The 15,462-nt window shown below is 46.3% G+C and overlaps 1 protein-coding gene across 3 annotated transcripts in view; it reads left to right on the forward strand.

Annotated features, from left to right (window-relative positions):
- The window catches only part of PPP2R2C (protein phosphatase 2 regulatory subunit Bgamma), a 75,229-nt gene that overhangs the window by 58,013 nt on the left and 1,754 nt on the right, over positions 1–15,462 (forward strand). For all 3 annotated transcript variants that reach the window (XM_088131190.1, XM_088131191.1, XM_088131192.1), the window contains 5 exons: positions 1,111–1,223; positions 4,391–4,568; positions 5,072–5,236; positions 8,286–8,455; positions 13,428–13,519. In XM_088131190.1, the coding sequence (XP_087987316.1) occupies positions 1,111–1,223; positions 4,391–4,568; positions 5,072–5,236; positions 8,286–8,455; positions 13,428–13,519 (718 nt within the window). The remainder of the gene's footprint in view (positions 1–1,110; positions 1,224–4,390; positions 4,569–5,071; positions 5,237–8,285; positions 8,456–13,427; positions 13,520–15,462) is intronic.

A 15,462-nucleotide genomic window follows, 5' to 3' on the forward strand; every position in this document is an offset into this window, starting at 1 on the left:
TGCTTAAAGATATTTTCAGGTCATTGGCTGCCCACGATCTCAAAGTATCTTGGTTATTAGCACATCAGGAAATGACTTTCCTAAATGGCTGCTTACGGCCAACAATAGTTTATTGCAGTTAAAATCTGCCAGGCCTTCATTGTGAGGGGTCCTCAGTAAACAACTGTGCCTGCTTGTCAGGGGGATCCATTCCTCCAGAAGAAGCAGATGTGCAGCATGATCTTAATTTCTTGCCGGTAATTCCTCCTGAGACCTAGGGCAGATCCGCCCTTTCCACTTGGCCCCTCACCGCATGAGATTGTCCTCCTTCCACCTGCAGCCCGTCCATGGTTTGGATCAAGGCCGCTGTTTCTGACCTGAGCTGTCCTAAGCCCTTCAGAGTGAATGGTTTCCAGTGTTTCACAGCTGTGATTGGCTGCCATGTTTGGCATGCCCCGCCCTTCCAGTGGCTGGTCACTGTCTGGGCAGCCGTTTCACCCTGGGCTGCCAGGGTGCCCTGTTCTGTTCATCTTGCAGTTGACACAACAGTGGCCCCACTGAGTCAATTAACTACCCTTAACCCTAGAAGCTTGTGTTGTGTGCCATTCTGCCATCTCCCAGGGGCACCATTTGGATCCTGCCCAGGCTGAGTGAAGTTGGTTGGAAGGATGTTGGGGGTGCAGGATTCTCCAGGCTTCCCTTTTGCCGGACGTTCATTCAGCACTGATGTCACTGGAGTGAAATCCCCAGATTAGAGGAATTTCTAGGGGAATTCTTTTATATCTGCATTGACCGTTACTTCTAAATTCCTTTTACATAGCAGAATATACGTATTTGGGGGAGAAAAATGTAACGAGAAGTGTCTTTGGAAATGCCCCCCCCAAAAGCCCCCAGTTATTCCCATAGATTTAAGATTTCTATAGATTTATTTCTAGCCATGGTTAATGAAGGTCTGTGCTAGAAACATGGCTCTAAAGTTTTAAAAAATCCATTAAAAACCGACAATACATAAATCATACATCTGGCCCTTTTTGTAAGATCAAAAATAAGTTTTATAAATATGTTAAAAACAAGTAAAAGATTCATGTACTCCTTTTAATAACTGTGATGGCTTTTTTTGTTTGTTTCAAGATAAAACTATCAAACTGTGGAAGATAACTGAGCGAGATAAGAAACCTGAGGGATACAATTTAAAAGATGAGGAAGGAAAGCTGAAGGAATTTTCTACAGTGACCTCACTTCAGGTACGTGCTTGGAATGTTTTTGCCTTCTTTAGGTTTCTGATTTCTAAATTCTAATTAGAATTCCAAATTCTAATTCATTCTATTATTTAAAATGTCTTCAATTCAGAGGAGCCCTCTAGCAGAAGTGCAACAGCACCTGAGCAGGATTTTGATATGTTTATTTATTACATTCGGTTTCTTTTGCATATTTGTTTATTGAACTTGTTGCACGGATTTAACTTGGTGCTGGGATCACGGTTGGCTGGGCTGATCCAAAGGAGGATTAGAGTGAAAGCAAAGTGAGAGGTTGGTGCAAATTCTGTTCACCAAAAACCTTTGGTGAAGGCATCCAATTTAGCAAAAATCTGTCCATCTTGAATGTCATGCAACACATTATCTGTTGTTGGCACAGGGTGGTACTCCTGCACCACAGCCTTGTTGATTACTCTCAGATCGATACAAACACAGATTTCGTGATTATTTCCTTTTTGGTACAATAAAACGTTGCACATCCAACTTGGACCTTCGTGTACCTCTTATAATACCGTTCTCCTTGTTGTGTCTGATTCAGCTTCCACAGCGTCTGTTGTCCCATATGGTAAATGTCTCAGGTTCTGTGCAAAGGGCACAGTGAATACATCCATGGCAACTTTGTGAGGATGGTAATTTGTCCAAGCCCCTTAAATAAGAAGTTGTACCGTTCCACCGTTCAACAGATCCAGCTGACTCTGAGAATGACTTTGAGCAGGACTTGTAACATGGTTCACGGAGTCTCCTTCCTGAAGAATATAAAAGGAAAAGGTGGTCTTGGAGCAAATAGTGCCTTGATGGGAGGGCCAGTTTGGTGTCGTGGTGAAGGCAGCCAGGCTAGGAACAGGGAGGCTGTGAGTTCTGGTCCTGCCCGAGGCACAAAGCCAGCTGGGCGACCGTGGGCCCGTCCCTCCCTCTCAGCCCTAGGAGGGAGGGGGCCAGGGCAAGCCACTCCTGAAAAACCTGGCCAAGAAAACTGCAGGGGCTTATCCAGGCAGGCAGTCTCCAAGAACCAGACACAATTGAACGGATTCTCTATAAAAAGGTCCTTATACATGAGAAAAAGGGCCCTATACAAAATCATCAACCATAGTATTTTTCCAAGCAAGCACGTGTTTAAGTGGCACTGACCGTAGGTTAAAAATACTGCTTTAATTTCTTGCTGGCAAACAGGGCACAATAAAGTTTGCTGCATACAAAGTTTTGTGCACTCCCAGTAGTAATCACCATCTCTAGTTGCTTCCCATTAGCACTCACAATCTATTTTTCTCCCTGATTCTCAGAATAAACAAACTCTTCCTCCTTCCCTTCCTCTTCCTTTTCCATTATCCTAACAGCACTTACAAAATTTCTCCTTGCATTCGGTCTGTCACATGTTCTGGTTACGAGATGCGTCCTGCCAGGGCCAGCTCCAACTCCGAGGAGGAGGCAGCCCTTCAGACGACCTTGGGGAACAGCAGCCTGCCTCAAAGCACAGCGGGGAGCCCCTGGGGTTGTCCAGCTGGAAGTGGCAGAGGAGGAGAGTCTGACCCAGCCCCTCCTCCCCCCCAAGACAAGATGGGCGGCGCGAAGGGGCTCCTCGTGAGGCAAGGCATTCCCACCGTGGATTGCTTGTCCTGGTGGGGTCCCCATTTCAGGGCCACTGCTGGCAAGTAACCCTTGGCTGGACACCCTCCGTCCGCTACCCGGAACTCTGCCCGTTCCCCTTGTGGAACCTCTGCCTGGTGGAATCCCGCCCTTGGACCTCAGACCTGCGCTTGCACCCTGGCCCGCAGGGCTGCCTCCTGACACCCCACTGCCCGCGGCTCTGGACTCTGGCTTGGATCTTCCCTCAGGCCGGCTGCTCAAGGAGGCAGTGGCCTATGACTGGGGTGCGTGACGCGATCCGTCAATCCCATCCCAGTGAAGCGCTTACAGCTGTATCTGGGCATGCTGGCTGGGACCAGGACAGAGGCCTTCTTGCCATAAAGCTGAGCTAGACGTCCAATTTTGGCAATAGAGATGGCGCCTGCACAGTACGTTACAGTGTTCGCTGGAACGGTGCAGTAATCCACAGAGATGAACTGGAAAGTCTGCCTCAACAGACCCGAACCCTGGAACAAGGCCTCCGGCTGGCCCTTTCACCCCTTTTACTGAGGAGCCCCCTTAACGCAAGGGTCCCCGTCGCTGTCATGAGGCAACGTTCTTCTCGAACCCTTTCAAGGAATGGCTTTATCCATTGCCAGATCTTCCTGCTGCAGATATCTGTCCCAAGGGGTTGGTGAATGCGTTTTCCCACCAGATCAAATCTGCCTCTATATCTCCATGGTCACACAACTTAGCTAATTCCCTGAGTAGATGCTTGTATTCCATGTCCACATTTAAACTATTTCATCAGACTTTTGCACGGAGAGAAATATTTGTCCAGAGCAGCTGTAGCTTGTGAAGAGGTACATTTCTCTCCCAGTAAGTTTGAAAAAAAGTCATCATGCTGGAGTTCCCAAGCACTGCAGCCATTCAAAAAGCACCTTCTTCCTTGTCCAGCTGGACAGCAATTCCATCCACAGCTCCTACTCCAGATCCTGGTCACCTGCGTTCCTCTTCGGAGGCTGGGCAATGGCAGGACTAGAGCGAGCCACGTGCTGGTGACGTTTCGGGGCTGCACCTTCCCCGCCAACGGGTGCCTTCTTTTCTTGGAAGGTTCCTGACACCGCTCCGGAGAAGTCAGAGCTGTTTGCTCTTTCACAGTGGTCTCGCAGGTGCCCCTTTTGTTTCTTTCTCCATTTTTCCTCTCAGTGTTCCCTCTCCCGGCTGGTTGCAAAGTCTTCTGGGACCCGTAGTCCTCCACTACCAATATTATGAAGCAGGAGAAATTCAGAGTTTGTTGGCATCATGTCACAAGGCCAGGGGAAGAATTCAACACAAGAGTGCCATTTTCAGTGGGAAAAAGTGCAAGAGAAAATAATATTGGCATTATAAAACAAGTATGATCAAACCTGGGGCTTTCTTACCTTTTAAAACGTCTAGCACTATGTATTGTAGAGCTAGGCTAAATGTTTGTTTCTCAGATACAGATACAGATGTATTGTAAAAATGTTGAAAGGCATGCTGCGTTCAGAAACCCATCGAAGAAGAACCCTACAGATCTGAAATAACGCATAAGTGTATTTATTGTGTAGGTGCCTGTACTGAAGCCCACCGACTTGATGGTTGAAGTCAGCCCAAGAAGAGTTTTTGCAAACGGCCACACCTATCACGTGAATTCCATTTCCGTGAACAGCGACTGTGAGACCTACATGTCTGCAGACGATCTCAGGATTAACCTTTGGCATTTGGCAATTACAGACCGGAGCTTCAGTATCCTTGGCACAGCTGTACCTGATGGCACGTAGGGCTTGACTGGCAATAGGCTTGGGGCACCTGGGGTGCAAACCAGCACACGCTTCTCGGCTTCTCTCTCTCACATGCGCACATTCCTTATTTCTCTGTTAGGCACGTAAAGATTCCACCCCCAAAACCCCGTTTTGTCTCCTCTTTTCTCTCCCTCTGGCATTACAAGCACCCCCCCGCCCTCACCTGCCCCTCCATCCGTCTGCATCCCTTTTGCACCCCTCTGCCTCCCGCGCGGACAGTTTCTCTCTCCCAGGGACGAGTCTCTCTGTGCTGCCCAGAGGCCCATCCCTCTTGCACACGCACAAGCGGCTCTTTTTCTCTCCCAGACACTCACACACACACGCACACACACACAGGAACAAGTCCACGACTCTCCCTCCATGACCCACACACTGAAACATGGTTATAAAAATGAGTGGCTGCAGACGACGAAAGTCCAGTGTTCCTTAATCAGCCTTCCCGCGCAGACATCGTAGACATAAAACCTGACGACATGGAGGACCTGACCGAAGTCATCACTGCCTCTGAGTTCCACCCCCACCACTGCAACCTTTTCGTCTACAGCAGCAGCAAGGGGTCCCTGCGGCTCTGCGACATGAGGGCCTCCGCGCTCTGCGACAAACATTGCAAGCGTAGGTTGCGGGGCCACCTTCTCACTGGACCTCCAGTGTGGCAGCTGTGCGTGGCGAGGCGCTCTCTGTTGGGGGCATCCAGCGGGCTCAAGGGCGGCTTAACCTGCTCGTCCTGTGACTTGAGAAGGAAGGTGGTAGCGGGGATCCTGCTCCATCTGAGCTGCAAGGCAGGGCTGGGGGGATTTTTAATCGCTACAAACGCCAGGAACATTCCACCAGGTTCAGCTGGCTTAGCTTTCAAAGGAAAATGTCGGGGTACCCAGAAAGAAAGCTGGGTGAGGTTTAAATTGCAGCTTTTGTTTTTCAAGTCAGGGGGGTGGGGCAGGGATGAATGTTGTGATTATCAAGCAATGAATTTCACCCACCAAGTTTAAATAATGCCAGCAAAATCCTGTTTGCCTTCCTGTATTCGGCTCTTACTTCTTCTAGTTTGTTCCCCAGACTCTGTGCGTGTGACAGAGACGCTGGAATCCTTGGGCATGTTGCTTGACTTCTGCCCGCCTCTGTTTAGGCGCTCGTTGTAGGGTACCTAACTCCTCCGCCCTCTTTCCAGTTCTGTTCCCAGGGTTTGCACTGCACTAATTGTGGGGCTCTCTTTCCCTCGCTCCTTCCAACATCCTTCCCTGCTCTCTTGAGATGCACCCCATCTCTTGCCCAGAGTCCTTCTCTGTGGACACGCACCCCATGATCGAGGGCCCACACCATCTGCGTGGCCAGTCGTCCCCTCCTGGTATTCGTTCCCTCTCTCTGGGCCGCAGGAAGGAGCGAAGAGAATGCCGGTGCTGTCCCTGGCCCCTTGGCTCTCCTGCTCAGTGCTTCGGTGCCCTCTCATCACAGGCCTGGCGCTGCTTGGGATAGTCTTGAGCAGGACTGGTTCAAGTGTCTGTGTGTTTGTGCGTGTGCCTACAGTACTGCACTTTAACCAGCAAGATCACTCGTTCCTTGTAGCCAACAGTCTGAATTATGAATGCATAACCCTTGATGGCTGCTATCAGTCCCAGTCCGGATCACGGGAATGAGGTTAAGGCTCAAGGACTCTGATCTAGAGGTGTCCCGATGCCCAGGAACAGATATGTGCAGGGTGAGTGCTTGTGAGGGGCCCATCCATAAACATATATGACAACGAGAACCTGTGAGGAACGATGTTGCCTGATAAACGATGGGTTTGGGTAGATATATTTGCAAAACGTAGAGATTTTGATAATGCCACTGCGGGTGAATAGCAGAAGTACATGTGTGTGCGTGCAAAGTTTGTATTTCTGCAGCAGGGTGGTGGAGGGTGAGTGTGTGAAGAATAGGCATATGTGGGCATGGTAAGGAGACATGCACGTGATGAATAGGCACTCAGACTTACTAACAGGGTGGGCAAGTTCCTATTCGACCTCAAGGGATTAAATGAGGACTACTTGCCCATTGTCTTCGGCCAGGGCTTTAGCCAAGCGGCCCTCCTGGGCTTCCTTATAAGAGACAGAAAGCATTCTGATCTAATGGAGATTTCTGGAAGCTGCCTTGCGAGAGGTTCCCATTCCCACCTCAGTCTATGGCAGATAAGAAATTGGTGGTGATAGGTGAGCCAGTTGGGTGTCCTAGTTTGAGGCAGTTTGATTTGAGCCAGTTGGGTGTGGTGGTTAAAGGCACCAGGCCAGAAAGCAGGAGATGGTGAATTCTAGTCCTGCCTGAAGCATGAAAGCCGGCTGGGTGGCCTTGGGCCGGTCCCTTTCTCTCAGCCCAGGAAGAAGCAGGAGGCGAGAGGGCAAACCCCTTCTGAAAAATCTTGCCAAGAAAACTGGGGGCTTGTCCAAGAAACAACGCTGACTTAAGGCACCCCCCTCAAAAGTTTTCATCTAGAAAAGGAATTTCATAGAAGCATTGGCTCATGGCAGTGGAAAGGACCTTGGAGGTCTTCTAGTCTGATCCTTTTAATAATTTAGTCCTCCTTCATAAGATTTAGCCTCTCAGTTCCTCACCATCTTTATTGCTGTTCTCTGCAATCTTTCTAGTACCTCAGAGTCCTTCTTGTACTGTGGCAACCATGACTGGACACAGGATTCGAGGAGCAGTCTGACCAGTGCAGTATAGAGTGGAACCACAACTTCTCATGGTCTTGACATTAAACCTCTGTTGCTGCAGCCCAAATTTGCGTTGGCCATTTTGACAGCTGCAGCATGCTGCGGGCTCATGTTTTCGTCATGAACTTGCTGTACTGGCAATATAGTGCAGAGGAGCATGCCATCTGCACGTGCCTTATGGGTTCCTTTCTACTCCACCTGAAATAGATGGGATCTTATCCTTTGCAGCTGTGTTGTGTTCTTTGGCAGATGGGCATCGCTGGTGGATTCCCATGGGGGCATAGCCCTCAGCTTCCTACCTACCAACAGCTCTGCTGATGTACCTCTTACTTCTAACTCACGCATTCTGATTGTCTCATATTTTATGGATACAAACCAAAGGGTTGCCTTCCACTAAAAGGCACAGTGGGATGAAATCGTCTGCCTGTGCTGTGCACAAACGAGGTGCATCGCTGCAAATAGCTGATGTCTTGCCCCTTCAGTAAAGCTTGCTTTTGCACCCTTCGGAGTCATACATAGCTGATGCAATGCACGACGAGCCGGCCAGCCCAATCTAAGACGTTCTACCAGTTGCATCTCAAGAGACGTGGCCTTCCATCGTTCATTAGCTGGTGCTTACAATTACAGCTGCGCAGCAAATATCCAGTTTTAGTGTTCCCAGTAGTTCCACCATGTGGCCAAGATACATACTACGTAGGATGGTGGTGCTGATGGGAACCAGTGGGTTGCCCTGTTTGATAGTGGGACGTGTTTGTGAGCTGAGGGACTCTCGACAAGAGATGGGCTCCACCTCACAAGAACTGGGAAGGGTGCATCTGGGGAGAGGCTTTCTTTGATGTGCATTGCAAGTAAAAGCATTTCATTCAAATAATTCATAAAATGAGAAATGTTGAATGTTATACGAAAAGCAACTGTGTAGAAATGTGACATATTTTATCCTAAACTTTTCCCTTCCCTCCCTCCCTGCCTTCCTTCCTCAGTTTTTGAAGAACCAGAAGATCCCAGTAGCCGTTCCTTTTTCTCAGAAATTATTTCTTCTGTGTCAGATGTAAAATTCAGCCACAGTGGACGCTACCTGCTAGCGAGGGATTACCTCACTGTCAAAGTTTGGGATCTGAATATGGAAACGAAGCCTATAGAAATATATCAGGTATTTTTTCCATGTCTTTTTATGTTCCAAACCATTCACTGAAAGTGATGTGACTGGCATAGACACTGAGTGCCTGCGCCACTGTGCCAAAGAGGAGTGTCCTGTCAACCTCTCACAGAGGTGGGTCTTTTCCTTGTTGCACTAGGACCGGGGCTTGGAGCCTTCTGCAGCCCTGCTGGCAAGGAGCCACTGGCCCCACCGCAGCAAGGGAAGGAAGACGGCCCCGCCTCTCTTGCCCTCTCCCTCCCGGATGCTTTCGTTAAGAGTGTGCTTCTCATGCTAGAAACAAAACTGACAGTAACCTGGGTTTCTGTCCCCCTTGAGGTCTCTTCTTGTATTGTGCTAAACTGATTTTTAAGAAAGTATATATATGTAGAACACCATTAATCAGTAATATCAGTAACATGCCCGATGATGATGATGATGATGGTGATGATGATGATGATGGTGATGATGCCAGGCGCTGTGTTGGTGGCAGCTTACTTGTTGGCAGGTTCAACCATACCAGACCGGTCTGGCTGGAGAGGCCAAGCAGAGCGCGACCCAAACTCATTTTCAATGGGAAACACATGAAATGAAAATTCTGCATTGGGCCAGTCACTGCCCAGGTCTGCAGGGACCGTGCCCACTGCTGTGGCTCCTGGTATCAGCTGATAAACGGGCTCTGGGGCTGGCTCAGCTCGTCCCACTAAGTAATCAGGGCGGGGAATGCAAAGTGATTGGAAGTAAAATGAATGGTTAATTAAATTAATGAAATGCTGTTTTGAATCAAACCCTAAAACTAGGGGATTTCAGAAGACAATGTTCGATAATTAGAAATACAACTACCCAGAGGACCAGACAGCGATTAATGGATCAATGAAGATTTATCCTTAGAACAAGATTTATCTTAGAACAGAATCCACTGGACTTGGGCGGCCAATACATTTAAATAAATAAATAAATAAATAATAATAACAGTTTTTATGGATACCGAATTCAAGAATTAGAGAATTAGCTGGGAATGCTGATAATACGGACAACAATACAATGAAATTGAAGATTATTAAATGATTAAAAATTTTGAAGAGCAAAATCAAATTTTATTAACTTTTCAGAAAGATAGCAATGATGATGGAAGACATAAAAACATTAAGCAAAAGAATGATGAACGTAGCACTCAGACAGACAGGTGGAACTGAACACATGAAAAAAAAACCTATAGGGAAAGACTTCCAGTATTGAAAAAGAAAAGAACCTTTAAGAGTTCCAAAAGATACAAATCTGGTATTGAAACAAGTTGGCTGAAACCAGTCATCTAATTTATAGCACAGCAACAGTGAAATCAGAGTTGGGATACAGAGCTGTAAAACTAAAGCAACAAAACCAATCACCAAAATGGAAAATTTGATTGGAAAAAATATCAATAAATTACAAGCTGATATTGGCAATCTGAAGAATTTGAAGGACAGAAAATTGAAAAATACTAAGATCAGGGGAAGTTTATAGGAAATATATAATCAATTAAAGAAGTCTCAGAAGAATTAAAAGAACGTCACATCTATTTCAAGTAAAACTGAACTATATAAAGGTAGAATGACAAAATCAGCAGTTTAAAACCAACCAGCATTTGTTTTATAAAGCATTGCTGAGAAATACTACAAGCATAGGCGCTTGCCCTGATAAAGATGAAACATTAACATTTTGGAGTTATATCAGGAATAATCCAAAAGAACTTAATAAAGATGAAAATGGATAAAATAGATTGAGAAGAACATTGGCTCAATCAAAATGGATGACACAATCATAACATCAGACACGATTAAAAAACAAGTCAAGAAGCTTAAGAACTGGAGTGGATCAGGAAAAGATTAACGTGAATTGGCGACACAATTTAATGAAATATTACTGCTGGGAAAAGTGAAGAATGAATGGCAACTAGTAGAACATTTTTAATAATAAAAGACAGAGACAAGGGTGTAATTGCAATTTGAGACCAATTACTTGCTTGCTAACAATGTTCAAACTGCTAACTTATTTGTTTAGGAAACTTATATGGCCACTGGTCTTATGCATGATAATCCTAGGCGGCCCACAATGACATCCAATAAAATCAGAATAAATGTAACCCACAAAGCCCCACCACATCATCACACCTGCTCTACCTTTGCCTCTGCTGGGCTGTCTTCCATCCTGGCCCAGAGCCTGGGGGAAGAGCCAGGTCTTCACAGCCCTCCACATCTCGGGGGAGGCTGCTCCAAAGGGCCGGGGCAGCAAATCAGCAAATGCGATTTCAAGTTGCGTGTTCAAAAATTAATTGCATCCACCTGAAGAAACAGGTAAATGCTGAGTTTTAAGGAAGAATAAAAGATCAATTGCTGATTGATAAAATGATACTAAAAGCAAAGAAAAGCCAACTCACAAATGGTGTGGATTGATTACTTATTCATTTGTTTGTTTCTTAATCAAGTTTATACGCCGCCCATCTCACCGTATAAGGGACTGTAGGGGGTTTACAAGTAAAAAGAACTATAAAAACATAGACGAGGCTAAAAAAGGCTTGGGGGAGCATCCTCCCACCCCCCGCAGTGCTGCGAACCCCTGTGGGGCCCCATGCAAATTGGCAGAGCCAGGCCTGGACGCCCTTCTGGAAGGCCCGCGGGGGGGGCAGAACAATTATAAAAAGGGGCTTGGTTCTCTCCCACATAGTTGGGTGCAGGAACGTTTGGAAATCTTTGGCCTTCGTGCAAACATTCAGAATGTTGTAAAGAAGCTGTGAAAAAGTAGAAAACAGCTTGGATGGTAAATACTGAAGGAACTGGAAACGGACTGGATGAACCGGATGAAACCCTAACCCTAATACTGTAAGGATATATGGTGAGGACATCAGAATGGAATTTGGATTTCACAAAGGTACAGTGCTCAGCATAAAGAAAAGAAAAACTGAACAAAATGAAGGGCTAGCGCTCAAAAATGGGACTCTCATAAACACTTTGCTCATAGAAGAAAGCTACAGGTATCTAGGAATGCTCAAACCAGACAACTCGGTGAACTTAAAAAAGAAAAGCAGTTCAGAATATTTAAAACAAAAGAGAAAAGCAATTCTAACTGCAAAGTCAGATGGTGGAAATACAGTCAAAAGCATCAGCAAATGGGCGATACCAACAGTCAGTTACACTTCGGTACAGTGGGCCAGAAACAGCTTGAATGGGACAATTTTGAGTGGAAAATCTGAAAGCTGATGACACTGCACTCTCAAAGGAGGTTGATCAGCTACTATTAGCATGACAAATTGGAGGCCGTGCTTTACTTCAGGCAACGCAGACAGCTGGAGAAGAAAAACGTGGATGAAATGGTTGCATTGCAGCAAGCAAAAAGAAAACGCTCATGACAATTTGCAAAGGAAACATCCTGACGGCAGCAGAACCAAAAAATGATTTTAAAAATGAACTGTTGGAAATGAACTATAAGATTGGAGAATTAAACCAATGCCTGGCCAGTATGTAAAAGAAACTGAAAATCAAGCGGAGAAGACCAGGAGCTGGCAACGGTCACAAGCTGGCACCAACAAGAAGGAAACCAAAGGATTCGTTTTTGCAGTTTAAGAACAAGCATTACAAACAAATGTGATAAAATCAAGGATTCAACATGCATCAAACAGCAGCAAATTCTAAAAAAAAAAAAGACACCATGGATAATTCAATTATTGAAAAGAAAAGGGTGATTTTTTTAGACATGGCAATCTCTGAGGACGGCAGGATCGAGGAAAAAAATTAAAAAACATAAAATATAGAGGTCTAACAATAGGTAGATTATGGGAAAAATCTTGAAACTAATCCCTATAGTTATTGGCACATTAGGAAGAATAACAAGCGGATTAAACAAATTTTAAAAGAACTTTATTTTTTTGGTAATATCAACTGCAGATTTGCAAACACACACACACATTTTTCTGGGCTCATGTTATATCTTACAACATAACTTGAATAATTCCTGGCTGCAACCCAAATTTCCATAGAACGCCAGTCAAAGATGCAATTCCTTTTCATTTGGTCTTTATACCGTATTATTCTTTGATTAATAAAAACAAGTAATAGTCAAAAAGAAAAAAAAATCTGGAAATGAAGTTATAAACAGACTGCAAAATCTTTGACCATATTGTTGAAAAGTCTTTTTCATTTTGTTGAAACAAAATATATTAATTTAACATTGACACATGTAAACCATCCATTACTGTAACTAAGATGGAGAGTTCTCCCTGTTGCAAGATCACTCTTTTAGCCGACTAAACCCTTGATCTCTTGGCAGATTCTAAATCATGGGGATGTAGGCAAGAAGAACATGGACATTTCTAACAGACAGCAATTGATCCAAAGTCATAATAACAATTCTGTTAAACCCATCCCAAAGTGTTACTTAATAGGATAAGAACAAACCAGGTTCCAACTCCTGAGTTGCATTTCCACTTCAAAGCAGCTCTTATTAAATATTCTCTGGGACATCCAATATGTTCAAAGGCCCTGATGTGCCTAGAGAGAGCGAGGTCTACAACGTGGGAAGAGGGTATCCAAAAAGCATGTCTTGGCTTTGGTGTCTCCAGGACAGACCCTTCTCAGGTCCTGCCATCATGGGAGGAATATGTGGTTGGAAGATGAAAGGGAGCCATCTCAGTAGCAGTAGAAGGGGGAAGCTGGGGCAAATTATACCTCCATATAGATGTCAGTGTCAGACTTGGGTTTCTCCTGGGTGCTCAACAGTGCCATTTCTTCACCGAGGGATCAAAACATATGGTCAGGTGAATCTACCTTCTCAAGAGGGTAACTTCAGACAGTGGTTTGTTCTTCTAACCATATTTTATTAATGCTTACAGGCCACTTAGAAGCCTGAAGGCAATCGGACTGCCTCTAGGGGTTCTGGGACCCATGGCCTGTAAGGGCCACTGCGATATGGTCTGACCGTGAATAATAATGCCATTCTTTTCTGCACCAAACAGGTTCACGATTACCTTAGAAGCAAATTGTGTTCACTCTATGAAAATGACTGCATCTTTGACAAGTTTGAATGTGCGTGGAATGGGTCTGACAGGTAATATGTGCAATGCAGATGTCACACTTAAACTAACTGAGGGACGATCAATAACTCACCTGCCACTTACAAGCTGCGTTTTAGCTCTCTTGTTAGTTAGCCAAGTGTCGCGTGCAGGAGAGGAATGCCCTTTAGTCCCTCTCTTGTCAGCAAGTATTTTAAGGCAGGTCCTCCTTGATGACTTTGATCTTCTTACTCTCTCTCGTTTTAAGGGGGAGCTGGCTTTCCATTTACAAGATATGGATGGAATGTCCACTTGTTTGAGTTCTGCACTTGTTTGCCAGTGTCCATTGTCATTCCCAAGCTCAGAGAACTCCATTTTTCACCTTCCCCTCCTGGCTCCTGCCCTGCTCCTTCACAGAGTCCAAAGAAAGAGAAGACCCTCTTCCCGGTGCCCTATTCTTATGTCAGAATAAGGTGCCAGGCAATTAATCCAAAGACAGTCCTCATTCCTCATAATTGGACAGGAGACTCCCCCACTGCCCCCCTCTTGGGAAGGGCAGTGAGGTAGCATGTAGCTGAAGCAAACACCCTTCCCAACCCTGAGCAGTCTCAAGTTCTGATGATGAAGACTAGGGCAGAAGGATGGGAGGACCACAGAGAAGTCCTCGTCCTTCTGCCTGAAGCCATTTCCCCCCCCCCCCATCAGAGTCAGATGGGTCTGAAGACACCTTCAGCAGTTGGAGAGGGTTCCACAGATACCAGAGGTGAAACTGATGGAGACGCCAGTGTGCATGAACTTCCCAAGATCTATCAGTGTGAGGGCAGCCCTTCCAGTGAATTGAGTACTCCAATCTGGCTCTCCTGCATCTAGAATCCAGAGTATGTTCCACTTTGAACTCCTCCCACCTCCCCCCCCCAAAAAAGTACATGGCAGAGGAGGACTTGTGGAATGCAATGGGCACAGAGAGTGTCTGAGAAAGAGCAAGGAAGACTAAAGTAACTTTGGCTGGATTTTCACTGTGGTGGGCAGTTGCAGATGGCAATCAGCAGAATATTAGTAAGAAATCCTGGCAAGTCCAGTTATTCCTTGAGAATTCCCATTTGGTCTTCCTGCAGGAATTGAGATGCCTCTGGAACTTTGTTTCCTCTCCTGCCAAGCATCATCTTCTTACAGGAAAAATAAGCACCAGTCTTTCTTAACTGTGAAGAGATGGGAATGGAGGCACGTAGGTAGGAGCCCTGAATGGCTGGTTTAGGCATCAGGCAAGGGGCCTGACTAACTGGACGTGGGTGCAATAGGCAAAATGGTACTATTCCCCCCAGATAATCCAAACCGTGAAGAGAATGCGCGTGGGACCTCCAGGGTCGGCAGAAGCAGTGACAAACCTGTAATGCCGTCACGGGGATAGAGCCAGGAATCGCAGCTGGTAGAACTGGGCCCCTTTGAGAGGGACCTCTGTGCAGCTCTCTCAAGAAGTGCTAGTAACACAGGTCCAGCGGCCTTTCAAAGGTGGCCAGTAGGAACCAGGCAACCCCAACCCCTTTGCCCGGGGCACAGGCAGGGTTGCCTCCACAGCAGAAATGGTCTTGGGAGAAGAAGCTGCAAATCACCTCTCCTGGGGCTGGGGGTGAGACGAAGACAGCACTGCAAGCACATGTATAAAAGACCGGTTCCTGCGGCTGCAGTTAGGAAGGGCCTGCCATGTCCCAGCCCCCAAGTGGTGGGGCTCCCCAGCCTGGTCCTTGAGTGTCTGCTTGCTTTCTCACCCTTCCAAGCAGGCTTGCATTCCCCTGCATGGTGGGTGGGCAGCAAGGCTTGGGGGCTGGGTCCCGGGGGAAGGGGTGCCGTACACCCTGGCCAGCCGAGTGCAGTTTCCATTCTCATTCTGGGGAGAGGTCCCCATCCTCACTTTTCAGAATTGCCATCCAGGAAGCCTGTGCACAGGAGGGCATCTTTATGTGCAGGTCCTACTTGTTCTTCATTATGTCCTTACACAGCC

This window comes from Python bivittatus, unplaced genomic scaffold, assembly GCF_059951505.1.
Source record: "Python bivittatus isolate LINGU-HERP-01145 unplaced genomic scaffold, Pbiv_v1 ctg000970_np1212, whole genome shotgun sequence".
Classification (NCBI taxonomy): Eukaryota; Metazoa; Chordata; class Lepidosauria; order Squamata; family Pythonidae; genus Python; species Python bivittatus.